Raw genomic sequence first — 27,215 nt, 5'->3', positions numbered from 1 at the left:
CCACTATGGCCAGCTAATCATAAAAATTTTTTTTGTAGAGACAGGGTCCCACTATGTTGTCCAGGCTAGTTGCAAACTCCTGGGCTCAAGCAATCCTCCCACCTCAGCCTTCCAAAGTGCTGGGATTACAGGCGTGAGCCAGCGTAATCTGTGAGCCAGGATTACAGGAGAGATGCCCGGCGTCTCTCCTGCTTTTTATGTAAATGCACTCACCTTGCTCTTGGTGATGAAGTGTTGCCGCTAGTCCTCTACTGCTCTGTGATATTGTATTACTCAGGGTTCTCTAGAGAGACAGAACTAACAGGATAGATACACAACTAAAGGGGAATTTTATTAAGTATTAACTCACATGATCACAAGGTCCCATAATAGGCCGTCTGCAAGCTGAGGAGCAAGGAGAGCCAGTCCGAATCCCAAAACTGAAGAAATTGGAGTCCAGTGTTCGAGGACAGGAAGGGTCCAGCACGGGAAAAAGATGTAGGCTGGGAGGCTAGGCCCATCTCATCTTTTCACATTTTCTGCCACTTTATATTCTAGCTGCACTGGCAGCTGATTAGATAGTGCCCACCCAGATCAAGAGTGGGTCTGCCTTTCCCAGCCCACTGACTCAAATGTTAATCTCCTTTGGCAACACCCTCACAGACACACCCAGGATCAATACTTTGCATCCCTCAATCCAATCAAGTTGACACTCAGTATTAACCATCACAGATCCCATTATCTTGAATAAAGTTAGAAAGACCATCTCAGTGTGGCCTCCTCCACAGTCATACCTGCTTACCAAGGAGAATAATCAGAGACATTTTTTTTGTTTGGTTGGTTGTTTTGAGACGGGGTTTTGCTCTTGTTGCCCAGGCTGGAGTGCAGCGACGTGATCTTGGTTCACTGCAACCTCCGCCTCCTGAGTTCAAGTGATTTTCCTGCCTCAGCCTCCTGAGTAGCTGGGATTACAGGTTCCCCACCCACACCCGGCTACTTTTTTGCATTTTTAGTAGAGACAGGGTTTCATCATGTTAGCCAGGCTGGTCTTGAACTCCTGACCTCAGGTGATCCACCTGCCTCGGCCTCCTAAAGTGCAGGGATTACAGGCATGAGCCACTGCCCCTGGCCTCAGACATTTTTAAGGGTATAGATGTCCTCCTCAAAAATGAGTTTCTTGGTGTGTTAGTGAGGGAACTGTCTACTGTGACTTCTTGGCATTTGTAGTTGGGGAGTGATCATGCAGGTTGCAAAAGAGAAATCCAGTCCAACAGTCCCATCTCCATAAGACTTTGGATTTTCTTCTCCAAATAGTGCTGGGGAAACCCTGGCATCTCAACTTCATTAAATGTAAGCCATACCACTCTGCCCAAGGTTAAGTTTACAACCATGTTTTGGCCAGGTGCGGTGGCTCATACCTGTAATCCCAGCACCTTGGGAGGCCGAGGAAGATGGCTTAAGTCCAGGAGTTTAAGACTAGCCTGGGCAACATGGTGAAATCCCGTTGCTACAAAAAATACAAAAAATTAGTTGGGCATGGTGGCACATGCCTGTGGTCTCAGCTACTTGGGAAGCTGAGGTGGGAGAATCACCCGAGCCTGGAAAGTCAAGCCTGCAGTGAGCTATGATCATGCCATTGCACTCCAGCCTGGGTGACAGAGTGAGACCCCCGTCTCAAACAAATAAATAAATAAACATTAAAAATTACCAACACATTTTTAGGTTTTTGTACTCCCCTAATTTGGGTATTAAAAATATGTATCAGTTATCTACTACTACATAGCAAATTACCCCAGATCTTTGCAACTAAAAACAGCAAGTATTCACTATTTCCCTGTTTTCGTGGGGCAGCAGTCTGAACACAGCCTTGCTGGGAGTCTCTGGCTCAGGATCTCTCATGGGATGTAATCAAGTGTCAGCCAGGGCTGCCGTCATCTCAATGCTCAGCTGAGGAAAGATCAGCTTCCTTGGCCACTCATGTGGTTGTTGGCAAACCTCAGGTCTTCACTGGCTGTTGGTTAAAGACATCATTGTGAAGCAGAACGCTGTGTACCAGTTACCAGTTCCAGGGGAGAGCTCCAAACACTTCTGCCCATTGCATCTTGGTACTGGAATGGCCAAAGGAAACACAATCTAGTTAAACACTGAATGGAGCAAGGCTTGACTTACATAGAGAAGAGGCAGAGGATGATCAGCTTCAAATGTGGTACATATACACCATGGAATGCTACAACGCCATGACAAAGAATGAGATTATGTCCTTTGCAGCAACATGGATGGAACTGGAGGCCATTATCCTATGTGAAACTCAGGAACAGAAAACCAAATACCACATGTTCTCACTTATAAGTCAGAGCTAAACATGGAGAACTCATGGTCACAAAGAAAGGAAGAGACACCGGGACCTACTTGAGTGTGAAGGATGGGAAGATGGAGAAGATTGACAAATTACTTGTCGAGTACTATGCTCATTACCTGGGTGATGAAATAATCTGTACACCAAACCCCTGTGACATGCAATTTACCTATATAAAAAATCTGCACATGTACCCCTGAACCTAAAATAAATGTTAGAAAAAAATAAGTGTCAATAGTGTGTCCCCATGGCCAGCAAAGCCCCCATGGCCAGTGAGTCTCTCCTGGGGTAGCTGACACAAGGCAATTGGTTACACGCACCTCTCTCATGCTGCAGTTGAAGGACTCCATTCCCTCCCATGGAGACAGACACAGCAGTGGAGTTGGCCAGGTGCCATGTGATGCCCATGCTTAGTCCTCAATCTTCAGAAAAGGTAAAATAGACTAATGGTTTTTTCCCAAAAACTCACCAACCGAGCAAGTAATTATGCTCAATCCCCTTGGGCACTCTCTAGTTGGATGTCCTGGTTCCTCCCAATTCTTAGTCCTTTAATACTTATTTTTCTCCTTCTTTTATTTGGACCTTGTATCTTCTGTTAAGTTTCTCAATTTATACAAAACCGTATCCAGGCCATCACCAGTCATTCTATATGACAAATACTCCTTTTAACAACCCCACAATATTGCCCTTTACCACAAAATCTTCTGTCAGCTTGATCTCTCCCACTCTAGGTTCCCATGCTGCCCTTAATCTCCCTTGAAGCAGCCCTGAGAAACATCACCCATCATCTCTCCATACTACCCTGAAAAATTTTCACTGCCCCAACACTTCAACACTATTTTGTTTTATTTTTCTTATTAATATAAGAAGACAGGAATGTCAGGCCTCTGAGCCCAAGCCTGCACATATACATCCAGATGGCCTGAAGCAAGTGAAGAATCATAAAAGAAGTGAAAATGGCTGGTTCTTCCCTTAACTGATGACATTCCACCATTGTGATTCGTTCCTGCCCCACCTCAACTGAGCCATTAACCTTGTGAAACCTTCTCCTGGCTCAGAACCTCCCCCACTGAGCACCTTGTGACCCCCGCCCCCGCCCGTAAGAGAAAAACCCCCTTTGACTGTAATTTCCCACTACCCAACCAAATCCTATAAAACAACCCCACCCCTATCTCCCTTCACTGACTCGCTTTTCGGACTCAGACTGCCTGCACCCAGGTGAAATAAACAGCCTTGTTGCTCACACAAAGCCTGTTTGGTGGTCTCTTCACACAGACACGGGTGACACCCAGCACTTTGGGAGGCCAAAGCGGGTGGATCACCTGAGGTCAGGAGTTCGTGACCAGCTTGGCCAACATGGCGAAAACCTGTCTCTACTAAAATAACAAAATAAAAAATAACTAAAAATACAAAAAAATTAGCTGGCATGGTGTCACACGCCTGTAGTCCTAGCTATTTGGGAGGCTGAGGCAGGAGAATTGCTTGAACCCAGGAGGCGGAGGTTGCAATGAGCTGAGATTGTGCCACTGCACTCCAGGTTGGGTGACAGAGTGAGACTCAGTCTCTCACACACACACACACACACAAATAAACAAAAATAAAAATTAGACGGGCATGCATGGTGGTGCACACCTGTAGTCCCAGCTACTCCAGAGGCTGAGGTGGGAGGATTACTTGAGCCTGGGAGATGGAGGTTGCGGTGAGCCAAGATTGCACTGCTGCAGTCCAGCCTGGGTGACAGCGTGAGACCCCATGTCAAAAAAAGAAAGAAAGAAAGAAAGAAAGAAAGAAAGAAAGAAAGAAAGAAAGAAAGAAAGAAAGAAAGAGAGCTTCAGGCTGGCTTCCTGACATCTAATTAAGTCTTCCCACGTGCCAGACTCATACTAGTGCTTGACACAGGCTGGTGTTCTTGAGGCAGCCAACAGTCCTATGGAGTGGGGAGTACTATTATTATCCCCATTTGACAAACTTAGAAACTGAGGCTGAGTGCACTTAACTTGCTCATGATCAGCATGCTGGCGTCTGGCAGAGCCAGGATTCAAATCCAAGTGTTGCAAATGCAGGGTTTCTCAACCACTGTACTATTGCCTTGCTGGACTGCATAAGTCTTTGTGAATTGCAGGATATTTGGCAATATCCCTGGCCTCTTGTCTATGACACTCCAGCACCAGCCCTCTGCCCCTTCCTGAGTGGGGACCACAAAAATGTTTCTGATATTCCCATATCTTCTGGGAGGTAAAATCTCCCCTGTCTGAGAACCACTACTGTCTCACTCAAGCTGGGAGGCAGGAGACACAGCAGATATTGCTATTGTTACTGCAGATGTGGGACTTGGTTGTTAGGGAAGATTTCCAATGGTGACATCAACCTCTGACCAGACCTGGAAAGGCAAGCAAGCACAGTTTCCCAGATTTGCAAGAAAGAGGACAAAGCCTGTCTATTCATTCTCCCACTCCACAGGCATTTGCTGAGCACCTACAAAGTACCAAGCCCCAATCCGGCCTCTGGTGATAAAATGGCACAAAAAGAAAGTTCCTGTCCTCCCAGACAATAAACAGACAAGTGAGGCAGGTGATGATAAAGGTCACAGGGAAAAACCAAGCAGTGGGGGGTAAGGAAGGTGGGGGATGGGGAAGATGGGGGATGGGGAAGGTGGAGGATGAGGAAGGTGGGGGATGTGGAAGGTGGGGGATGGAAAGGGTGGGGGATGGGGAAGGTAGGGCTGGGGAAGGTGGGCGTAGGCATGCTGGTGGGAGTTAAATTTTGAATAAGATTGCCAGGGATGGCCTCACTGAGAAGGCGACATTTGAGCAGAGACCAGCCAGAGGGGAGGCATGGAGCCTAGCCGAGGTCTAGGGGAAGAATGGTGTACAGAGAATGGCTTGCCGTACACCAGCTCTGGGGCCTCCTCCACAGGCTGATGGATGGATGGTAAGCTGGAGTTGAATCACGGAGTGGGGGGATGAGGTCCGAAGGCCGGTGGGAGGAATTGTGTTTGTGATGTCCATTGTGACTTGGTGGCTTACCCAAGACTATTTCTACTTAGCAGTGCCAGATTGTAAGCTGGGACTCTAGAACTTTCTTTTCTGGCTGGATCCAGCTGGATAGGCCACTTTCTTCTCTGCATGGGCCCTGACCTAGAACCACATCCTCACCTGAGCCTGTGACTCACCTGGGCTGGGCCAGTGTTTGTGGGACCCAGGGAGGTGGGGGAGGACAGGTGTGACTTATAAGTGGAGGAGGTCTGCTGGCTCCGAACCGTGTCCTAAGTGGTTTACGCTGCGCACAGCTTCCTCTCAGCCCGCTCCGAGCTGGAAGCAGCATGTGGGTCCTGCCCCTGGTCTTCCTCGCAGCAGCCTGCGTGTTCTCACTAGGGGTCACTCTGTGGGTCATTTGCAGCCATTTTTTCATGGTGCACATCCCTGCAGCGGTTGGCCACCCTGTGAAACTGAGAGTCCTCCATTGCATCCTCCAGCTGCTGTTGACATGGGTGAGTTTTGTGCTTTATGTGTCCCCTCCAGCTGACCATTAAGGAAGGCGGCAGGAAAAATCACACACCGGCAACTTCTAGCTGAGTGAACACCGCTATCGTGGGGCCCGCAGTGACAGCTGATCAGACCTTGTGAAACGTGCATAATCCCTATTAGGTGGTTCTCAGCCTCTTTGGGTGTTTCTGAAGCTGGCCCTGGCTAATATCCACAAAATTCAAAGAATGACCTGCTTTCTCAGTTAACAGAAGGAAAAAACCAGTCTGGTTCTATTCACCTGAGTGTCTCCCAGCTGACTTTCTTTTTTTGTTGTTGGTTTGTTTTATTTTTAAAATTGAGGTAAAATATGCATATAAAATTTACCATCTTTCCTATTTTTAAGTGTACAGTTCATGTGTCCATAAATGTTTCCATATTATTCACAGCACTCGCCACTCTCAGAAGTTGTGAAGATACAAATGAATTTTCCTGAGTCTCTGGGCCCCCATTGCTATCTACCTGCTAGCTAGAGCCAGCAAGCCACAAAGTAAATGGGTAGCAGATGAGTAAATTAGTGCCGGTGAGCAAAACTACAGAATGTGACTTTAAAAATATGTCGTTGCTTCTGAGAGCTAGAAAGCTGCCTAAGGAATATAGTTTGATTCTGCTTCTGGTGTAATTTGTTAAAATACCTGTAAATGGAACTGTGTAGGTGTTGCCAATATGGATTTCTTGTACTTTTTCTTGTACCTTGACAGAAACTGAATATACAAAATATTTTTTGTAAGTTTCTTACATAACGAAAAGCAATTGCCAGTGCCTCTTCTCAAGAGACACCCTAGGCCGGGCGCGGTGGCTCACGCCTGTAATCCCAGCACTTTGAGAGGCCGAGGCGGGCGGATCACGAGGTCAGGAGATTGAGACCATCCTGGCTAACATGGTGAAACCCCGTCTCTACTAAAAATACAAAAAATTAGCCGGGCGTGGTGGCGGGCGCTCGTAATCCCAGCTATGCAGGAGGCTGAGGCAGGAGAATGGCGTGAACCCGGGAGGCGGAGCTTGCAGTGAGCCGAGATTGCGCCACTGCACTCCAGCCTGGGCGACAGAGCGAGACTCCATCTCAAAAAAAAAAAAAAAAAAAAAAAAAAAAAAGGGGAGACACCCTAGGTGTTTCTTCTATGCTGTTCAGAAGAATGTAGCTATTACCTAAAAGAGAAGATCCCGGGAACTCAAGGCTTCTGATCTCCAGAGTCAGCTTTTATAAGATGCAGTGACTGGGTCCTGGGTTTTCCTGCCCTTGACTCTCAGATTCTGTAGTCCAGGCTCCCAAATACAGTGACTCGATTTCCTCCTTTGCAAAGTAGGGAAAGGAGCTCCTACTTCACAGCATTTTGTGGAGACTCCATGAATAACCCTCTCCAGAAGGCTTATTAGAATGCCTGGCACAGAGGGAGCCCTCCGTAAATAGTAGCCATTGTTACTCTTTGTTGATTCTTTTATTTTTTATGCAAAGATGTGTTATGCAACTGCTGTGTGTCCTGCGCCAGTTCTGGGCTCTACGGCCAATGACAGGCGAGAGAGGTAAAGTTCCCACAGGTCTGCCTTTAGGGAGCTTGCGGGGTCCAGGCGGTGGGGGACGCGGAAGTGGTCTATAAAGAAGCTAACCCACAAGTGAACAAGCTACAGATAAACAGCTTCCCAAAGTGGAGAATGCAAGGAGGACAGCAAAACCCATCAGGGGAGCCAAGCAGCTCTTCTCTCCTGGGGCTCCTTGAGCCCCCGGGGTCACAGAACACAAGGGGGTCATGGATTTGGATGGGGTCAAAATTACCCCATTTTCACAACTAACTTCCAACTGAAATTCTTTTCATGAGGAATGAAGGCAACAAAACACAGTCCTGAAAGCCAAACCTCGACTTTGTCACCAAGAGGAATCAGACATAGTTGCATAGCCTATTAGATATTGTGAAAACTCATGTATTCTCCTCATTTCTTTGAAACTAGGGTAGTATCTGGCAGCAGTTAGATCTTATTACTCTATGTGCTGGTAAGGAAGCACCTATATTATTATGACATACATTTTAATATTTTGATAAGTATATTTAAATAAAACTGTTTTCTTTATAATCCCATGTATTTATTTTATGTATTTAAAAATGTTCTGGGCTGGGTGTGGTGGCTTACACCTGTAATCCCAGCACTTTGGGAGGCTGAGGTGGGAGGATTGTTGGAGTCCAGGAGTTTGAGACCAGCCTGGATGACATAGCGAGGCCTCTGTCTCTCCAAAAAAAAAAAAAAAGTTCTCAAATGAGGCCTGCAGCTTTTCACCCATGGCCAAAATGGCTGTGGCACAGACAAGGATTAGGAAACACTGGAAAGGATACCCAGAGGGGGAGCCCTCTTTATTTACGTATTTTTAACTGTTTTTTTGAGCTGGAGTTTCACTCTTGTTGTCCAGGCTGGAGTGCAATGGCGTGATCTCTGCTTACTGCAACCTCTGCCTCTAGGGTTCAAGAGATTCTTCCGCCTCAGCCTCCTGAGTAGCCGGGAATACAGGAGGCCACCACCACACCTGGCTAATTTTTGTATTTTTAGTAGAGACTGGGTTTCACCATGTTGGCCAGGCTGGCCTTGAACTCCTGACCTCAAGTGATCCAGCAGCCTTGGCCTCCCAAAGTGCTGAGATTATAGGCATCAGCCACTGTGCCTGTTTGTATTTTCAACTCTTTATGCAAACTTTGACATATACCAAAGGGGAACAGGGTGCCCCCTCTCCAGTGTCACCATCACTGACTCCCGGCCTGTCTCCCTTCCCTGTGTCCCTAAATGTCTCTAACTTTTCCCTCATTTTCATTTATTTAACAAGCCAATGGACATCATATTATTTTATCCTAAAAATTTTCAGTAGGCATTTTCAAAAGATATGAACTCCTCCTTCCTGTTTTTAAAAAATGTACCCACACTATAGTTAGCTACACAGGCTTGGGGTGGCCAGATTGGCTGGGACGGCACAGGAAGGCCTCCCTGGAAACAGATGTTGTGCCCAGGCTGAGGTGGAGCAGGGCCTCATGGTGGAAGTGGGTGTTGCAAATAGAGAGACCATCAAGGGTTCCCAGAAGCCTGGCTTGTAGTGGCTGCAGTGGAAGGTGTCAGGGGCGTGGGTTGAAGGGGGTTGGCTGGTGCTATGGCCACCTGGGCCTGCATGGGAGTGGATTTTCCTGCAGTTGTCCTGAGGGCACTGAGGGCTTGAGTAGGGCTGTGATCCAATCTGACTGCAGTTTCCAAAAACTCCTTTTGCCACCTGTGGAGGGCAGGTGTGAAGGCCAGACTCCAGACGGCCTATGAAGAAACCCATCTCGACCCATTTCTTCTTCTCTCTCCAACAGGGGATGATTTTTGAGAAGCTCAGAATCTGTTCTATGCCCCAATTTGTCTGTTTCATGCAAGATCTGCTGCCGCTAAAGTACGACCCCGATGTTGTGGTCACGGATTTCCGCTTTGGGACAATCCCTGTGAAGCTGTACCAGCCCAAGGCATCCACCTGCACCCTGAAGCCTGGCATCTTGTACTACCACGGTGGCGGGGGTTTCATGGGGAGCTTGAGTAAGAACGCTTTTCTCAGATGTCCTAAAGGGTGGTGGCACCCCTTAACATAACCTGGAAGAATGGGCATCTTCCTGGGACTTAAAGTCTGCTGTTATTACCAGGGAACACCAGGGCAGTTCATGGTTTGCAGATCATTGAGGGGGCAAAAATATGGCATATATTGCCCTCTTATGTATCTCCTTATTTACATAAATGTAATCCTTAGTTAAATTAACAATACTGTAATATAAGGAAGGATACTGTAAGGTAAAGATCCTGAAATGTACCCTTACTTGCATTTATATGTGTACATATGTATGTACATATAAATATATACATGTGTATATCACTACTTTACTTATAATCACCACCTCTATTTAGTTGGAAATAAGGATATTTTAAATGAAAAGAATTAAAACACAGCATTTTGTTTCACATCAGGTTTTGCTAAGACAAATTCTGGTACAGACAAACAGGAAGATTTGAGAAAAATTAATGAGAAGAAAAAGTCACTATTGAGACAATTTTACTATCTTAATTATTACCCCCAGGGAATTGGGGGAGAGGAAACACCTTTATTTGCTTTCAGCAGTGCTTTCTAATCTGTAGAATGCCAGGGTCCCAGTGTGGGAGCCTCTGAGAATAAGAGATTTAATGCAATGGTGGTGTGGTTTGGTCTGTATGAGAATGATAGTAACAGCCAGTATTTATTAAGCAATATTTATTAATACTACTAATTACATGCAGGCACTGTGAGAAGCCTATATGTGGATGATCTCATTCCAACTCCAACACTCTGAGTTAGATATTTTCATTATCCCAGTTCACAGATGAGGAAATCAAGCCTCAGGAGGTTAAGAGACTTGCTAGGCGCTATGTTAGCTCAAGCTGGAAAGAGGCAAAGTTGAGATCTGAACTCCGGTCTGAATCCAGAGCTCACACCCTAAACCTCTGCATTCTACAGTCAAACAGCTTCACAGATATTTTTAATGGCTTATAGGATGGACCGGAGGGTGGGCATCTTAGAGAAAGTTGTTCAGGCAGTACCACGAAGGAGAATCAGTGAGAAGATTGACCGGAAGTTTGCTGGAGTAGAGGAAAAGCTAGTCAGCCTCGGCCCAAGGGCTGTGTCTGTAGGAAGAAGACAGCGACAACGGCTGGCAAAGGAAGGCTTCCTAGTGAATGTTAAAAACCATTTATTTTCTAGAAACCCACCATGGCATATGCTCTCGTTTGTGCAAGGAGAGTGACTCTGTGGTTCTGGCAGTTGGGTGAGTAAAGGGGAGATCCCAGGGAGCCAGCAAGGAGCAAGGCTCTGATGTGGAGAGATGGGGTGGGAAGTAGAAATGGGGGTGGGTGGTTGGGGGTGGGAGCAGATGGGAGCTGGAGGAAGCCCAGAGGTGGGGATGGGCTGGGAGAAGCCAGTGAAGAGAGAAAAAGAAGGCGGCTGGGTGTGGTGGCTCACGCCTGTAATCCCAACACTTTGGGAGGCCACGGTGGGCAGAATGCTTGAGCCCAGGAGTTCAGACCAGCCTAGGCAACATAGTGAGACCCCATTTTTACAAAAAAATACAAAAATTAGCCAGGTGTGGTGGCATATGCCTGTAGTCCCAGCTACTTGGGAGGCCGAGGCGGAAGAAGCACCTGAGCCTGGGAGGTTGCAGTGAGCCGTGATTGCGCCACTACACTCAGCCTGGGTGACAGAACAAGACCCTGTCTTAAAACAAACAAAACGAAACAAGAAAAAGAGAGTGAGAGAAAAACAAGGGGAGGTGAAGAGAGATGGAGAGACAGAGAATGGGGAACCCCCTTCCTCTGTGCCTGTGGGCCTTGGGTTTGTTTAAACAGAGGTGTTTTGTGCATTTGGAAGCTGAGTAGGAGATGGTCTTTTTTAAGCAGATCAGGTGCAGAGTTTCACTGCAGGAACACCTGGGCGACATAGCTCTTCTTTGAGTAAAATAACCCTGCACCTCCTTCTGCTAAATGCCCGTGGTACCCCGCACCATCACTCAAACAACCTGAAATGCTGCCATATTCACTTCCAAGTGCTCCCAAAAGGGAGGTCCCCCTGGCTGAGACCCGCTGAAGAAAGTGAGAAAAACAAAAACAAAAGCAAACCCATTGTCTCTCCTAACGGATCTCTGACAGTCACCACCCAGCCTGGAGCCTCAAAGAGGGCGCGGTGGGCATTGTGCCCCCTGCCCTGCTGCCTGATGCAGCATCACACACGTGGTTCCTCCTGGTTAAGTTCCCCTGTTCATTTAAAGGTACACACTCTAAAGAAATATCAGTTCTCTGCGTCTCAGTGGGGGTACATCTGCCAGCTTTCTTATGGCACTGCTACCTGAGGAGAGTAGAAAACTGAAGCTGGCCGCAGTGGCTCATGCCTGTAATCCCAGCACTTTGGGAGGCCAAGGTGGGTGGATCACTTGAGGCCAGGAGTTCAAGACCAGCCTGGCCAACATGGTGAAACCTTGTCTCTGCTAAAGATACAAAAATTAGCCAGGCATGGTGGCGTGTGCCTGTAGTCTCAGCTACTCAGGAGGCTGAGGCAGGAGAATCACTTGAACCTGGAAGGCACAGGTTACAGTGAGCCGAGGTGGCACCACTGCACTCCAGTCTGGGTGACAGAGTGAGACTCCGTCTCAAAAAAAAAAAAAAAAAGGAAAAGAAAATGAAGAGATGAGATGAGAGAGAGACCTGGATAAACCCCTGACTTTACAATTCTCAGCTCCAGAAGGGTTTCTGCCATGGGGTATTGCTGGACACCTTATCATTCTGGTTGTGCCAAACCAAGAGATTGTCAGTAGAACACGCTAGCAAGTCTCTGCCAGAAAGTTATTTTCTAAATCCAAGGTAGACAGGATTTTGGAGTTAAGGGCATTGCTTTCCAGGATGTCCTATTCCCAGGTGGCCTGAAATGGGGGTATGGAATGGAAACGGCTGACGGAAGTTTTATTTGTTGCTCCCATAGAGTGTTCTTCTTCTTCTTCTTCTTTTTTTAATTTGTGGCCAGCCTTTGAAAATAGTGAACTTTCTCACAAAACCTGAATTTCTGGAATCTCTTAGCAATACCAGGTAGGCAGGGCAGCAATGGTGTTGAGTGTGCGTAGCTTGTTTGGAAGAGTGCTGTGTATCTCTGGCCTCTGATGGTACAGTCAGTCCTCAACATGTCAACAGGTTCTTGGAACTGTGACTTGGAGTGAAACCAATTTTACCTATTACAAAACCTAGGCTAATTGATATAAACAGAATTAAGCTCTGATGGTAGAATTCTGGTCACAAAAACACCAGCTAATTTATTAAAAATTTTTAAAAAAATTTATTTTACTACTTTTCTATTTTATAATTTTCTGTAATAGAGACGAGGTTTTGCCATGTTGCCCAGGCTGGTCTCAAACTTCTGAGCTCAGGCAATCCTTCTTCCTCAGCTTCTCAAAGTGCTGAGGTTACAGATGTGAGCCACTATGCCTGCCCTAAGCTTCTAAATAAAGACGAAAACCTGCTAATATTAAAAATTGAAATAAATGTGAGCTATACATATATTTTAAAAAGATTAATAAAAACAAGAAGATAATTATTTACCCAATTTTTGGTGAATCAGTGAGTAATGGTGGTCATTCTGGTGGTGGGTTAAATCTAGGAATAAATGTTTGCAAGGTGAAAATTGTCAGGAGTACCTCTGACTGTCTCCCAGTTCAAAACCAAACACTCACAAGTGTGGCAGCTTCACTGAGAGCTTCTGTACTGCACCATTTATTTTTGTGCAGATGTATGATTATTGTAGACTTTATGCATTTTTTTTTTTTTTTTGAGATGAGATCTCACTCTGTCACCCAGGCTGGAGTACAGTGGTGCAGTTTCGGCTCACTGCAACCTCCGCCTCCCGGGCTCAAGTGATTCTTGTGCCTCAGCCTCCTGAGTAGCTGGGACCACAAACACACACTACCACGCCTGGCTAATTTTTTGTATTTTTGGTGGAGGCAGGGTTTCACCATGTTGCCCAGGCTGGTTTTGAACTCCTGAGCTCAGGTGATCCATCTGCCTTGGCATTCCAAAGTGCTGGGATTAAAGGCGTGAGCCACTGTGCTTGGCTGACTTTATAAATACATATATATATATATATATATATATAATTTATTTATTTTATTTATTTTATTTTTATTTTTATTTATTTATTTATTTATTTATTTTTTTGAGGCAGAGTTTCGCTCTTGTTGCCCTGGTTGGAGTGCAATGGCGTGATCTCAGCTCACCACAACCTCTCCCTCCCGGGTTCAAGGGATTCTTCTGCCTCAGCCTTCCTGAGTAGCTGGGATTACAGGCATGTGCCACCATGCCCAGTTAATTTTGTGTTTTTTGTAGAGACGGGGTTTCTCCATGTTGGTCAGGCTGGTCTTGAACTCCTGACCTCAGGTGATCTGCCTGCCTCGGCCCCCCAAAGTGCTGGGATTACAGGCGTGAGCCACTGCACCCGGCTGACTTTATGCATTTTTATTTTGCAATAATTTATATTCCTTCATCTATTCGGTTTCCAACGCACTTATTCCAGTTCAGGGTTGTGGGTGGCTGGATCCTATCCCTGCAGCTCAGGGAACAAGGCAGGAACCAACCCTGGACAGGACGCCCTCCTATCACAGGGCACACTCACCCCTACACCCACATTTACCTGGACTGGGACAATTTAGACATGCTCATGAATGTAACATACACATCTTTGGGATGTGGGAGGAAACTGGAGGACCGGGAGAAAACCCACACAGACATGAGGAGAATGTGCAAACTCCACACAAACGGTAGTAGCCCAGACTGGAATCATTTTTCTTTCTTTCATCAGTATAATGAAACAATGTTGAATGAAATGACATTATTTGAGGGCCTGCTTTTTTTTCTTCTTTGAGACAGGGTCTCACTCTGTCGCCCAGGCTGGAGTGCAGTGGCATGATCACAGCTCACTGCAACCTCAACCTCCCAGGCCCAAGGGATCCACCTGCCTCAGCCTCCTGAGTAGCTGGGACTACAGGTATCCACCACCACACCCAGCTAATTTTTTATATTCTTTGTAGAGATGGGGGTCTCACCATGTTGCCCAGGCTGGCCTTGAACTCTTGGACTCAAGGGATCGGCCCACCTCGGCGCCTAAAGTGCTGAAATTAAAGGCATGAGCCACCGGCCTGGCCAACGTGCTGTATGTAAGTCTACAAGATCCCCTGTAACAAAATCTGTAGGTATGGCATGATTAATTAAAAACCCAAGCAGGCCTTGAAGTTGCTCATACAAGAATCATAAAACAGGAAGCAGGAGCAGGTGAGTCAGAGAAGCAACATGAGGCAGGTTCAGGAAGATGGGGCTAGTGTGGGTGATATTTACATTGTTGGCCAATTGGTGGATGTCTCGTGACACAGGTCCCCCATTAGGGCATTGAGACAGTAGGAATGGCACCTGCCTAGGTATGTGGGCTTTATGTGTCTCGTCTCATTTAAGCCTCACACCTAACTTTACCCGCTCAAGTTTCACAAAGGGAAGTGAACGGACTAATTTGGGCTAAAAGATGCTAGACGCTGATATTTTTGGATCTGCTGGGGCATTATCAACTGTGTTCCTTGACTCCTTTTTAGTTACCGCAAGTTACCCAAGCATAAGTTTCCAGTGCCAGTAAGAGACTGCTTGGTGGCCACCATCCACTTCCTGAAGTCCCTGGATGCATATGGAGCGGATCCAGCCCGGGTTGTGGTCTGCGGTGACAGTTTGGGAGGGTCAATAGCCACAGTGGTTTGTCAAAAACTTGTGGACAGGCCAGATCTGCCCCGGATTCGGGCTCAGATCCTGATCTATGCCACTCTCCAAGCCCTGGATTTACAAACCCCTTCATTTCAAGACAGGAAAAACATCCCAGTGCTCACCTGGAGTTTCATCTGCTACTGTTATTTTCAATACCTGGATATCAGCTTCTCCTGGCAAGAGGTCATCATGAAAGGTGCCCATTTGCCTGCCAAAGTCTGGGATAAGTACAGAAAGTGGTTGGGCCCAGAAAACATCCCTGAGAGGTTTAAGAAGAGGGGTTACCGACAGAAGCCCCATGAGCCCGTGAATGAAGCTGCTTACTTGGAAGTAAGTGTTGTCCTGGATGTGATGTGCTCGCCCCTGATTGCAGAAGATGACGTAGTGTCTCAGCTCCCAGAAACCTGCATCGTGAGCTGTGAGTATGATGCTCTCCGGGACGATTCGCTATTGTACAAGAAGAGGCTGGAAGACCTGGGAGTGCCCGTGACCTGGCACCATATGGAGGATGGTTTCCACGGAGTGCTCAGCACCATTGACATAAGCTTCTTGCACTTTCCCTGCTCCACGAGAATTCTGAGTGCATTAGTTCATTTTATAAAGGGACTGTGACTGTCTTTCTTCTCTGCTGGTACTGCGGTGTGGATTCCACTGGCATCCAGCCTCCCATAGGGCTCTCTGTTGCTGATTTAGGTGGTGCATAATGGGGCTAGGGAGGGGGTAGAGATTGCTGTCACCTTTCCAGTCTGGGTTCTAGAACCACACAATGCGTGCTCCTGATGCCCAGAGGACATGGTAGAAAAGACAGGTTTGGAGGTGGGAGTGGGGCTCTCTGTCTCTCTTCTCTGTCAGGAAACCCTGGGCTGATAATCTTCGGTGGCCGTTTGTGGGAGTGAATCAGCAGGTAAGAGCTGTTCTCAGCCTCCCTAAGGGGCAGTTCAGGCTCCCAGATTGATCCAGACTGTGTGTGACTTGTGTCCACTTGACTGGACTTTGGAATAGCACAAGGGCATCATGTACAACCTCATGAGGCTTTCCCGATGTGGCTCAGAGGCAGGAGCTCTGATGCTCTAGGCTGCTGTGAGGTGGTGGTGGTGGTGGAGAAACTGGCTTCACCTACCTTCTCTTCTGTGAACAGTAGTGATTTTTCCTGCTGTTTCTCAGCCTCTGGGATCAGAGTCTTCACTGCCTGGGCTGGAAACTTTAAGATAGAATGGATAGAGCTTCCACAGTGGTTGGCATCTAGTGGTGGATGAAGACAGCCTGCAGCTGCCCATCTTGGGGAGCTCTGGAGCTCCTGGAATCAAAGCCTGACTTCCAACCAGAAGCCCCAAGGCAATGTTCTAAGAGTTTGAGAAGTTGGGAGGGAAGTGGGGTCCTGAGTTAGAGACCCATGAAGGCTGAGTCTAACCAGATAACCCTGTCCACAGTGCAAAGTCAAGACAGCCAAAGGAACAGAAGATGTATTCACGAAAACTATTTCTTTTTTAAGACATGGAACCAACTCAAATTGGCCTCTATTAGAAAGAGAATAGATTGGCTTAGGTAGTGTAGTGACGCATGCTAGGCATACATCAGGCAACGTTTGATCCAGGAACTCACACAGTGCCATCAGCTGTCCTGTCTTCTCTGCTCTGCTCTTCTCTCCTCTGTGTTAATGCCAACTTCACCTCTTCATACGGTGGCACTGAGCAGCTTCATGCCTACCTTCTCCCAGGGTCAAGTTCATTATCATGGACTTGCCTCATTCTCAGCAGTCCCAGAAAAGAACCTAATTGCAACTCGATGGCTTTGTTGGCTTTCTGAGCAATGTGTCCAGTTGCCACAGCCAAGGGAATGGAATGACCTAACTCACCATTCCCAAGTCCCATGCCATCCTGAGAGTGGAGGGTGGAGTCAATTCACCTTGGTGCTTGGACTAAGCATGAGGTGGTGACAACTTCCCTAATCGAAGGGTAAATGGTTGTTGGGTGGACACTAACACTTATTCCACTACAGAAGCTAAATTGAACCCTCAGGCAGGGTACGTGAAAGTGGCAAGAGATGTCAAGGACCACTGGGCAAGTTGGCCAATTGTTCCTTAGGAATGAAAATTCTTTTGAAAGGAATGGTCAGGGTCCCCTGCTGGCCCACCTGGTCTTCTGGAGACTCTGAACTTGGTTAGTTAGTGGTCTTTACAGGCCAAGGTCAAGGCTATGGCACAAAAAACCCTGTGCATGCCCTTAACTTGCTTTCAGTTGAATATTTGGGCTGCACTATGAGGCGGAGAGGAATCCCATTGGGTGGCTCCTCGCTGCATTCACAGTTGACCAGCATGGGGTTTGTTGGAGAAATAGGAACTATCCCCTGAAAACACACACTGTGGTAGCCACTCAACTGTTGAAGGGCACTGGAGTCCAATGGGTGAGGCCGCCTCTGAGACAGGCCTCTGAGTTGAGGCTGGGAGAGGCTCCCTCCCTGGAGTATTGCTTTTTTTGTTTCACCCCTCCCTCTGGAGATGGGTAGAGGAACATGAGCTGACCTTCTGGGAAGTTAGGTTGGTGAGGAGTTGCTGAGGCACTGCAGGGCCCTACCCAGTAGAGAGGAATGTATAACATTTTAAGAGGCTGAGAGCACCCCTGGTTGGGCTCATACCCATGGCAGCTTCCTTCTGCAGATCATGGGAGAAATCAAGTACTTTCACCTAATGGCTAGATGATTGATTTTGGGATGAAATTCTCCACTCCTCTCCTTTACCACATCACGACTATCCTTCCTGCAATACATCCACGAGAGTCATTGAGTGGAAAAGGGATAGGAATCAGTGTTCACCCAGGGCCAGCTACATGCTAGGCACTGTACTGGACAATTTAATTTTGCCACCTCTTATGTTCCTCACATTAATCTTACAGAGTAGGTACAGACATACCTATGGATATTGCAGATTCAGTTCCAGACCACAGCAATAAAGCCAGTGTGAAGAAAAGTAACTACCAAACCGGAATTCTACCCTCACAGAAAATATCCTTCAGAATCAAAGTGAAATAAAGATGTTTTCAGATAAATAGAAACTGAGGAAGTTTGTCACTAGCAGAACTCCTTTAAAGGAAATTCTAAAGGGTTCTTCAGGAAAAAGGGAAATGATCACGGATGGGAGGTCAGAGATGCAGAATGGAATAAAAAATAATGCAAATGGCAAATACGTGGGCAAATCTAAGTAAATGCTAAGTATAAAATGATAATAATAATAACTCATGTAATGTAAAATATGTAGGAGAGAGAATTAAAAGAGAAATAAAGTACATAATAGCATATAGATCTGGAAGGGACCAAATAGAGTTAAATTGTTCTAAGGTCCTTGAGTTTTCTGGGAGGAGGGTAAAAGTATCAACCAAGATTAGACTTTGCTAAGTCATGAGTGCACGGTAATTTCTTTGGTAAACACTAAAGTAATAGAAAATAGTTTAGTCCACTTTGGAAGGCAGAAAAATAATATTTAAGGGAATTTATATCCTCAAAACAACAATTAAGGGAATTTATAGTCTTAAAAGCATATAGAAGAAAGGAATAAAGACTGAAAATTAATGAACTAAACCTCCATCTCAAAAAACTAGGAAACTGATAGCAAAACAAATCCAAAGAAAATATAAGGAAGATAATGAAAAAAAAAAGTTTTTAAAAGTATTTTTATACTTACTTTTATTTTTTTAATTATTTTTTATATCTTTAAAGGAAAATTTCTAAAATAAAACAATCACACAATAGAGATGATCAACCATGCCACATTTTGGCTCTTGGAAAAGACTGATAAAATTGGTAATATCTGGTGCGACCAATAAAGGTAAAAGAGAAATGGCATAAATAGTAAATATTAGGCATAAAGGGAACTTTAATACAGGCCCTAGAGATATAAAAAGATAATAAGACATTATGAGCAACATATGTGAAAAATTTTGAAAATTTAGGTGCAACGTGTAAATTCCTAGAAAAATACAACTTACCAAAACTGGAAAAGGAAACAGAAAACCTACGTAGTTTTGTACCTAATAAAGATAGTGAATCTAAAATCGAAAAGCCTTCCAATAAAAACAAAACCAAACAGAAACCCCTTGGCCCAGATGGTTTGATTTATGTAATATTCAAGGAAGAAGTAACACTCAGCCACACACACACACAAAACCTGATTTAGAAATGAGCAAAGGCAAAGAACTAAAAACAGAATTACAGTTAGACCTAACAATCCCATTACTAAGTATTTACCCAAAGGAAAATGAACCCTTCTACCAAAATGACACCTATACCTGTATGGTTATTGCGGCACTATTTACAACAGCAAAGACATGGAATCAACCCAGGTGCCCCTCAGTGGTGTGGATTGGATAAAGAAAATGTGGTACAGGCTGGGTGCAGGGGCGCACGCCTGTAATCCCAGCACTTTGGGAGGCCAAGGCGGGTGGATCACTTGAGCCTAGGAGTTCGAGACCAGCCTGGGCAACATGGTGAAACCTTGTCCCTAGCAAAAGTACAAAAATTAGCCAGGTGTGGTGGTATGCACCTGCAGTCCCAGCTACTCAGGAGGCTGAGATAGGGGGATTGCTTGAGCCTGGGAGGTTGAGGCTGCAATGAGCTGTGATCATGTCATTGCACTTCAGCCTAAGTGACAGAGTGAGACCCCATCTCTGAAAAGACAAGAAAAGAAAATTGGTATATATACATCATGGAATGCTACACAGCCAGAAAAAGGAATGAAATCATGTACTATGATATGGCAACATAGATGCAGCTGGGGGCCATTATCCTAAGTGAATTAATGCAGAAACAGAAAACCAAAAACCACATGTTCTTTCCCATAAGTGGGAGCTCAACACTGGGGACACATGGACACAAACACGGGAACAGTGGACACCAGGGATTCCAAAAGTGGGGAGGGAGAAGGAGGGCAAGTGTTGAAAACTCCCTATTGGGTACCATGTTCACTACTTGGATGGCAGGATCATTAGAAGCCCAAGCTCTAGGATCTTGCAATATATGCATGTAAAAACCTGCACATTCACCCCTTGAACCTAAAATAAAAAATGAAACAAAACAAAACAATGGGCAAAGGACTTGAATAGACATTTCTCTAAAGTAGATATATAAATGGCCAATGAGCGCATGACAAGACGCTCAATACCGTTAGTCATTAGGGGAAATTAAATTCACAATGAGATACCACTTCACACCCACGAGGCTGGTTATTATTTAAAAACTGGAAAATAACAAGTGTTGATGAGGAGGCAGAGAAATGGGAACCCTCGTGCTCTGCTGGCAGGAATGAGAAATGATGCAGATGCTGTGGAAAACAGATGCTTTTGTGGTTCGTGGGCCTGATGATTGGGTGTTCATGTATGTGTGTGAGATGTGCCACCCTCCAACCTTGTTATGATGTCAGCACATTACCCATCTGACCTGGAAAAAAAAGAGAGAAGAAAACAGTTTTGTGGTGCAAATTTCACTCCTAGGTATAAACCCAAAGAACTGAAGGCAGGGATTCAAACAGCTGCTTTTACACCAATGTTCATACCAGCATTATTTACAAAAGCCAAAAGGTGAAAACACATCAGATGTCCATCACCAGATGAATGGATAACAATGTGTTAGATACATACAACGGAAAGACCATTCAGCCATAAAGAGGAATGCAGTTCTGATACGTGCTACAACATAGATGAACCTTGACAACATTATCTCAGGGCAAGAAAACTGACACAGGAGGACAACTATTGCATGATTCCATTTATGTGAGCTACCTAGACTGGGCAAATTCACAGAGACAAAGTAGAATAGAGATTACCAGGGGTTTAGGAGAAGGGGAGAATGGGGAGTTACAGCTTAATGGGTACAGAGTTTCTGTTTGGGATGCTGAAAAAGTTCCAGAAGGTGTGGAGCAATGGAAACACCCATACACTCATGGTGGGAATGTAAATTGATACTACTCTCTGGAAAATAATTGGCATTATCTAGTACAGCTGGAGACACATACGTACTCTCTGATGTAGCAATTCCACTCCTACGTATTTATTCTAGAGCAGTGGGTTTCAAAGTGAGATCCACAGATGCTTGGAGGTCCCAAGTCCCTTTCAAGGGGCCTGGAGGGTCAAAACAATTTTCTTTTTTTTTTTTTTTTTTGAGATGGAGTCTCACTCTTGTTGCCCAGGCTGGAGTGCAATGACGTGATCTCGGCTCACTGCAACCTCCACCTCCCGGGTTCAAGCAATTCTCCTGCCTCAGCCTCCCTAGTAGCTGGGATTACAGGTGCCCGCCACAATGCCCAGCTAATTTTTTGTATTTTTAGTAGAGACGGGGTTTCACTATGTTGCCCAGGCTGGTCTTGAACTCCTGACCTCGTGATCCGCTCGCCTCGGCCTCCCAAAGTGTTGGGATTATAGGTGTGAGCCATCGTGCCCAGCCAACAATTTTCATAATAATACCAACTTGTTATTTGGCCTTTTCTACAGTGCTTTTTTTTTTCTTTGAGACAGAATTTTGCTCTTGTCACCCAGGCTGGAGTACAATGCCAAGATCTTGGCTCACTGCAACCTCTACCTCGCGGTTCAAGTGATTCTCCTGCCTCAGCCTCCCAAGTAGCTGAGGAGGTGTGCACCACCACCCTCTGGCTAATTTTTGTATTATGATTAGATACGGGGTTTCACCATGTTGGCCAGGCTGTTCTCAAACTCCTGACCTCAGGTGATCCACCTGCCTCGGCCTCCCAAAGTGCTGGAATTACAGGTGCGAGCCACTGCGCCTGGCCCACAGTGCTTACTTTGATGGTGCAAAAGCATTTGTGGGTAAAATTGCTGGCACCTGCACACGAATCAAGGCAGTGCCATTAATTATATTAGTATCCTTTATTCTTCACTGCCACACACTCACAGTTTAAACAAAAAAATTAAGTTCACTTAAGAATGCCCTTTGATGAAGAAGTAACAGTTACTACTTTGATCAAATCTTCATTCTGAGCAAATGCCTTTTTAGCACTCTGTGGTGAAATGGGAAAGAGATAGAAATAAGGCACTGATGCTGCACATCCGAGGGCGAGGGCTGTCTTGAGAAAGAGCATTTGTGTGGATTATTGAGTTGTGAACTGAATGAATTAGCCAGGCCTTTTTTTTTTTTTTTTTTTAATGAAACACCATTTTTACTTGACAGACCATGATTATTCACAGACAAACCATGATTATTTAAATTTGAATTTTTTTTTTTTTTTTTTTTTTTTTTGAGATAGAGTCTCACTCTGTTGCCTAGGCTGGAGTGCTGTGGTGTGATCTCGGCTCACTGCAAACTTCGCCTCCCAGGTTCAAGCAATTCTCCTGTCTCAGCCTCCCAAGGAAATGCTTTCTTGATGTTTCCTTTTTTTTCCAGATGGAGTCTCGCTCTGTCGCCCAGGCTGGAGTGCAGTGGCACGATCTCGGCTCACTGCAAGCTCCGCCTCCCGGGTTCACACCATTCTCCTCCCTCAGCCTCCCGAGTAGCTGGGACCACAGGCGCCCGCCACCTCGCCCGGCTAATTTTTTGTATTTTTTTTTTAGTAGAGACGGGGTTTCACTGTGTTAGCCAGGTTGGTCTCGATCTCCTGACCTCGTGATCCGCCCGCCTCGGCCTCCCAAAGTGCTGGGAATACAGGCGTGAGCCATCGCGCCCGGCCTTGATGTTTCCTTGAAGGTGAATGAGGTAAGTCTGTCGCTTCAAGGAAAACAACTGAGATTAATTGTTGCCAATAACAGAATTTTGAGCTTTCAAACTAGAACTAGAATTTTGGAAAACTTGTGTCCACCACTGTGAGCTTAACAACTTCCTAATAGTTCAATGCTTTTCTGAAGATATCAGTAATGATGTTAGCAAATGTGATTTTTTCTTTTTTGAGACAGGGTCTCACTTTGTTGCCCAGGCTAGAGTGCAGTGGTGCAATCGCTGCTTACTGTAGCCTTGACATCCTGGGCTCAGGCCATCCTCCTACCTCACTCTCCCGAGTAGCTGGGACTACAGCTGTGCATCACCACGCCTGGCTAATTTTTGTATTTGTTTGTAAAGATGGAGTTTTGTCATGTTGCCCAGGCTGATCTTGAACTCCTGGGCTCAGGTGATCTGCTCGCCTCAGCCTCCCAAAGTGCTGGTATAACAAGGTGTGAGCCACTGTACCCAGCAGCAAGTGTGATTTTTAAAAACATTGTATAGTTTGGAAGATCTACACAGCTTAGTAAAGCAATATTTTCCAGATGACCACCAAAATCACCAATGGGCAAAAAATTTATTCAAATTTTTTGTTTTGGAAAATGGAGTTAATCTTTATTAAAAAATTACTTATGTTAACATGAAATGAGTTTTTTTGTTATTTGGAAATTAATAAATATATTTTAAATTTCTGTTTTAATTTCTTTCTTTTTTTGAGACAGGGTCTTTCTCTGTCACCCAGGCTGGCGTGCAGTGGCACAATCATAGCTCCCTGTAGCCTCAAACTCCTGGGCTCAAGGGATCCTCCCATCTCAGCCTCCTTAGTAGCTGGGACTACAGGCGTGCATCACCATGCCTGGCTATTTTTTGTGTATATATTTTTTTAAGAAATGGAGTTTCACCATGTTGCCCAGGCTGGTCTTGAGCTCCTGGGGCTCAAGTAATTCTCCTGCCTTGGCCTCCCGAAATGCTGGAATTACACACATGAGCCACTGTGCCCAGGCTGTTTTAATTTCTAATATGGTAAATATTGATGAATATGACCAGTAACATGTTGATAAACTCGTTTTCTGGGAAGAAACCAACAGCCTGATATGTAGCCTTTGCCAATTCTGTGGTGTAAATGTTCCCACTGCAACTGATGTCAAGCTGCCAGTGTGACTTCACAGAGCATGGGATTGGGAAGAGATCGCAACTGGCTCTCATGAGCAGGTACAACCTGGCTCCAGTGCCACTAATATAATCCACACTTAAAAAGCCCTCTGAGTCCTCAATAATTTTTATGAGACTAAAGAGGTCCTGAGGCCAAAATGTTTAAGACCCACTGCCCTAGAGAAATGGCTAAATTTGAGCACCAGGATATACGTATCATGTGATCTGAGAGACCAAAATAGACACCCCTGTATCAACTAAGACCCTAAGGCTAAGGAAACAAAAGCTACCTACAGGTTGAGGGTTCAGAGCTTGGCTGGCCTGGTAATTTTTTTTTTTTGAGACAAAAGTCTTGTTCTGTCACCCAGGCTGGAGTGCAGTGGCAACATGACGTCTCACTGCAACCTCTACCTCCCGGGCTTAAGGAATCCTCCCACATCAGCCTCCCATGTAGCTGGTACCACAGTCATACGCCACCACACCTGGCTAATTTTTGTGTATTTTGTAGAGACAGGGTTTCATCATGTGGTCCAGGCTTGTCTTGAACTCCTGGCTCAAGCAATCCACCTGCCTTGGCCTCCCAAAGTGCTGGGATTATAGGCATGAGCCACCGCGCTTGGTCTCAGCATGGCAAATTTCTAATCTCCTGTGGCTATAGAAAAAAAAGACCCTTGCTAAACTCCCTAATAATAGGGCCTGTCAGGCTGATTTACAACCCAGGCCACTACAACTCTGATTGGACAGAGGACTGGCCTTACAAACATTCTTTTCTGACAAGTTATTGCAGACCTATAGCCAGTTTCAGCCAGCTTATAGAGGCTGTGCACAAAGTCTCTTTGTGTCCTATATTTCACCTTTTGACATAAAGAGCCAAATTCCACCTCATTTAATATTAAAACCCAGCCCACACTTTGCAAACCGGTATCACCAATAAAGCTGTCCTGCTATTCAGCCATCCTGGTGGTCTTTCAGATGACGATCATGTACAAAACAGTCATAGCAGCCACGTCTATATGCAACATGGGTGAATCTTAAAAACATTAATGATATTGGGGAAAACAAGCCAGGCTTGAGTAAATACATACGATAGGATTCCATTTATATGTAGTCCACAAACACGCAAAGCTAAACATTATTGTTTAGGAAAGATGTATGTTACATACATGTTTTTCCATTGTGCATGTGCTCAGTTCCACTCATAAGTATGTATAGCTTCCTCCCAAACCTGCTGAATATATATAAATACAGGCCTTGTGTAGCATGAAACCCAACCTGTCCTTCCTCTCTTGGAAGAGAGAGTACCTTTGATCCATGCTAGAGACTGTCTCTCTGTGCAGTTTGCAAACTACTATCACCATTAAAGCTCTTCTTTTTACTATTTAACCATGCTGGTGGTCTTTTCAATGACCATCATGTATAAAGCAGTCATAGCAACCATGGCTACATGCAAAATGCGTGAATCTCAAAAATATTAACCCTACTGGGGAAATCAGACTCATTACATACTATAGGATTGAAATTATATGAAAGTCCACAAATAGGCAAAATTGAACATTATTGTTTAAGAGCATACTTAGGCATTAAGCATATAAAGAAAAGCAAGGAAGTGATTGCTATAAAAGTCAAGAGAGTGGTTTCCTTTAGGGGAGGAATGGGTTGTGAGTGGGAGGGGCGTATGGAGTACTTTGGGCATGCTGGCAATATTTTATTTCTTGACCAGTTCAGTGTTTTTTGTGGGGTTTTGCTATTCCATAATTCATTTATCTGTACATTTATTTTTAACGTACTTTCTGATATTTGTGTTTTATGTGACAATAAAAGGTTTTAAAAATTGAATTATACCAGGCTAGGTGCAGTGGCTCATGCCTGTAATCCCAGCACTTTGGGAGGCCGAGGCGGATGGATCATGAGGTCAGGAGATCGAGACCATCCTGGCTAACACGGTGAAACCTCGTCTCTACTAAAAATACAAAAAATTAGCCTGGCGTGGTGGCAGGCGCCTGTAGTCCCAGCTACTTGGGAGGCTGAGGCAGGAGAATGGCATGAACCTGGAAGGCGGAGCTTGCAGTGAGCCGAGATCATGCCACTGCACTCCAGCCTGGGTGACAGAGCGAGACTCTGTCTCAAAAAAAAAAAAAAAATTGAATTATACCAAACACATGCCTCCTCTGCATGTTAATTGGAAGGACACCTCCTGTTCCTAGCTCCAGCCCTGCCCCAACTGTGGTCTCTGCTAAATAAAGGTTTATTCTAATCTGCAGAACATCCTTCATGGTCTTTTCCTGCCGCAGGCTTAGTTTCAAGATGGAACACATAGTTTCGTGGAGTTCCTCTATTTTTGTTTAAAGGCCATTGGAAACTTTCTCTGAATTGCCTACTGAAATCCAGCCTCTTCATTTTTAGCAAGCAATACTATAGCACACAGAGTTTTGTTTAGTTAACTCAACCACATGTTATAGGCATCTTTTTAAGTCAGCCTTTAAAACTCTTGCAGAGGATTTTATTATATGGATGTATCACGATTTATTGAACCAGCCCTCTGCTGATGGATATCTTGGTGCTTTTTGACTTTTTTTTGCCTAATGAATGAGCAAGACAAAAGCCCTTATCTCATTGGACTGAGCTCTATGGGGATGGTGCCCAGGTCTAATTGCTAATGCATTGCAGCTGTAGCTAAGCACCTGACATAGAATGGGAAATGATTGTGGAATGAATGAATGAAGACTGAGCGAATGAAGCATATTATACCAGTGCGAGCACAAAGACAGAATTCTTTGTGCAAGCCCCTACAAAGTAGCAGATAGGAAATGAACGGAGCCCACTGGTTTAGGTCTGAACCAGCGTGGATTTAAATCCCATCACAACTGCGTGACGTTAGGCAGCTACTTAATCTCTTTGCTTCAGTGCCTCATCTGTAAAATGGGTATAATAATGGCATCTGCCTCAGAGCGCTGCTGTGAGGATTAAACAGGTGAATAAATGTACATAAATGTCTTTGATTGGAGCAAGCACATCAACATTCATTAAATAGTAGCAGACTTTAACTCACCCCAAATGTAAAAGTGTAGCAAGGATGATACTAGTATTGCGGTGATAACACAGAAACCAGGTTCTTCTGGCGACTGCTTTTGTGGTGGTGGTTGGTTTGATTTGTTTCTGTGAGGTCAATTTTGCTTCTGCAGAATCAGTTGTTCTCTTACAGA

General features: G+C 45.2%; 1 protein-coding gene, 1 long non-coding RNA gene and 1 other non-coding gene across 3 annotated transcripts; 2 read left to right on the top strand and 1 right to left on the bottom strand.

The window, feature by feature from the left end:
* Positions 1 to 360: 360 nt before the first annotated feature.
* On the bottom strand, positions 361 to 27,189 carry LOC129472579 (uncharacterized). The gene is made up of 3 exons (XR_008653977.2): positions 27,062 to 27,189; positions 1,771 to 2,087; positions 361 to 419 (listed from the first exon to the last, which is right to left on the bottom strand). It is a non-coding gene; the product is annotated as an uncharacterized lncRNA (long non-coding RNA).
* On the top strand, positions 5,591 to 18,146 carry AADACL3 (arylacetamide deacetylase like 3). Its single transcript, XM_055262384.2, has 4 exons — positions 5,591 to 5,825; positions 9,189 to 9,405; positions 10,595 to 10,658; positions 15,006 to 18,146. Exons 1-4 carry the CDS (start codon positions 5,658 to 5,660, stop codon positions 15,778 to 15,780), a joined length of 1,224 nt encoding a protein of 407 aa, XP_055118359.1. The 5' UTR covers positions 5,591 to 5,657; the 3' UTR covers positions 15,781 to 18,146.
* Positions 20,493 to 20,596, top strand: LOC129472782 (small nucleolar RNA U13). The gene has a single exon (XR_008654060.1). It is a non-coding gene; the product is annotated as a small nucleolar RNA U13 (small nucleolar RNA).
* Positions 27,190 to 27,215: the final 26 nt, after the last annotated feature.

Source organism: Symphalangus syndactylus, chromosome 22, assembly GCF_028878055.3.
Source record: "Symphalangus syndactylus isolate Jambi chromosome 22, NHGRI_mSymSyn1-v2.1_pri, whole genome shotgun sequence".
Classification (NCBI taxonomy): Eukaryota; Metazoa; Chordata; class Mammalia; order Primates; family Hylobatidae; genus Symphalangus; species Symphalangus syndactylus.
The sequence above is the reverse complement of the archived record's forward strand: the minus strand, read 5'-3'. Positions and strand labels throughout refer to the sequence as shown.

Excerpts from the sequence above, each read along its gene's own strand:
- AADACL3 (XM_055262384.2), top strand. The coding sequence starts at position 5,658 with ATGTGGGTCCTGCCCCTGGTCTTCCTCGCAGCAGCCTGCGTGTTCTCA. Across the intron at positions 5,826-9,188 it reads TCCAGCTGCTGTTGACATGG|GGGATGATTTTTGAGAAGCT; the intron begins GTGAGTTTTGTG and ends TCTCTCCAACAG. Across the intron at positions 10,659-15,005 it reads TCTGTGGTTCTGGCAGTTGG|TTACCGCAAGTTACCCAAGC; the intron begins GTGAGTAAAGGG and ends ACTCCTTTTTAG.